A 1,039-nucleotide genomic window follows, 5' to 3' on the forward strand; every position below is an offset into this window, starting at 1 on the left:
ACCACCGAAGACTAGATTGTCAGGCTCGGCAAAGACCACGAATGTGGATCGAGCCCTGGCCGCCTCCGGTCCTGCAGCCATACACTCCTCCAGAGCCCGTTGCCAGAACTTAGGTCTCAGCTCGCCCGACAGTGGTCCTCTGCTGGGCTCTTCGGATACCTCCAGAAGGTCCAACTGGATGGGCCTGGCTTACTCCCTACCCGAACGTGAAGATGCAGCCCTCCGTCCGTCGAGTCCAGCTGAGTGAGCAGAACGCAGCTGACGAACTGCTCGACGAGCTGCTGTTGGTCGGCGGTTGCGAAGACGAAGACACCAACCAGCTCGACATCCGCGTCACGCGCCACGAAATTCCTGAGGCACTTCTCATCCCCTCTGGAAAGACACTATCCAACCTCACCTAGCCTGCTGAGCATAAGCATTCAAATGCGTATACGCTGTATCAGCCTTCGTCCGCTGGGCCTCACAAGCCGCTAACTGGGAAGCTCCTGCGTCGCTCCGCCCTCCTTCACTGAACATTGGACGTATCCCATTGTCAAGATCACCCATCGTCCCACCCGAGTAGGGTCGCCTTGAGATGTCGTATTTGATGTTGCAGTTGCAGTCTATCATCTGTGAAACCCTTATTTTTCCCCTCGTACTCCGCAACGACGGCCTTCAGCTCCTCCTCAGCCTTTCTCGTCCTCGACTGTACATCCACGACCTCCTCATGAATCTTAGCCTTTCTCTTCTGAAGGCATTGTATTGCCACTACCGTCTTAGCACGAAATTTCATAAAAGTTCTGTCGGTTCTATCCTGCCCGGTGTTGGAATGTCTATGTTCATTTTCCTCAGCTAAGCTCGACATCAACAAGAATATCCTCATAATTCTCATATTGTCGCCAACACACGTAGTTGACCATGTGCATATTCTCCCATACTGATAATCCCTCATTGAGAGATGTAAAAGAGGTCCCGAGTCGGGACTCCCGACTGCTCTACTAAGGCCATGTTGCAAGAAACCTCGAGCAGAGTCGAGCATGGGGCCCCCACGGTTGGGCCC

The 1,039-nt window shown here is 53.8% G+C and overlaps 1 protein-coding gene across 1 annotated transcript in view; it reads right to left on the reverse strand.

Annotated features, from left to right (window-relative positions):
• The window catches only part of Pmar_PMAR000846 (hypothetical protein), a gene marked incomplete at both ends in the record, with an annotated part of 5,994 nt that extends 5,222 nt beyond the window's left edge, over positions 1–772 (reverse strand). The window contains 4 exons of the mRNA XM_002778962.1: positions 6–71; positions 194–351; positions 398–508; positions 555–772. Coding sequence (XP_002779008.1) covers positions 6–71; positions 194–351; positions 398–508; positions 555–772 — 553 coding nt within the window. The remainder of the gene's footprint in view (positions 1–5; positions 72–193; positions 352–397; positions 509–554) is intronic.
• Positions 773–1,039: the final 267 nt, after the last annotated feature.

This window comes from Perkinsus marinus (genome assembly GCF_000006405.1).
Source record: "Perkinsus marinus ATCC 50983 genomic scaffold scf_1104296948084, whole genome shotgun sequence".
NCBI lineage: Eukaryota > Perkinsozoa > Perkinsida > Perkinsidae > Perkinsus > Perkinsus marinus.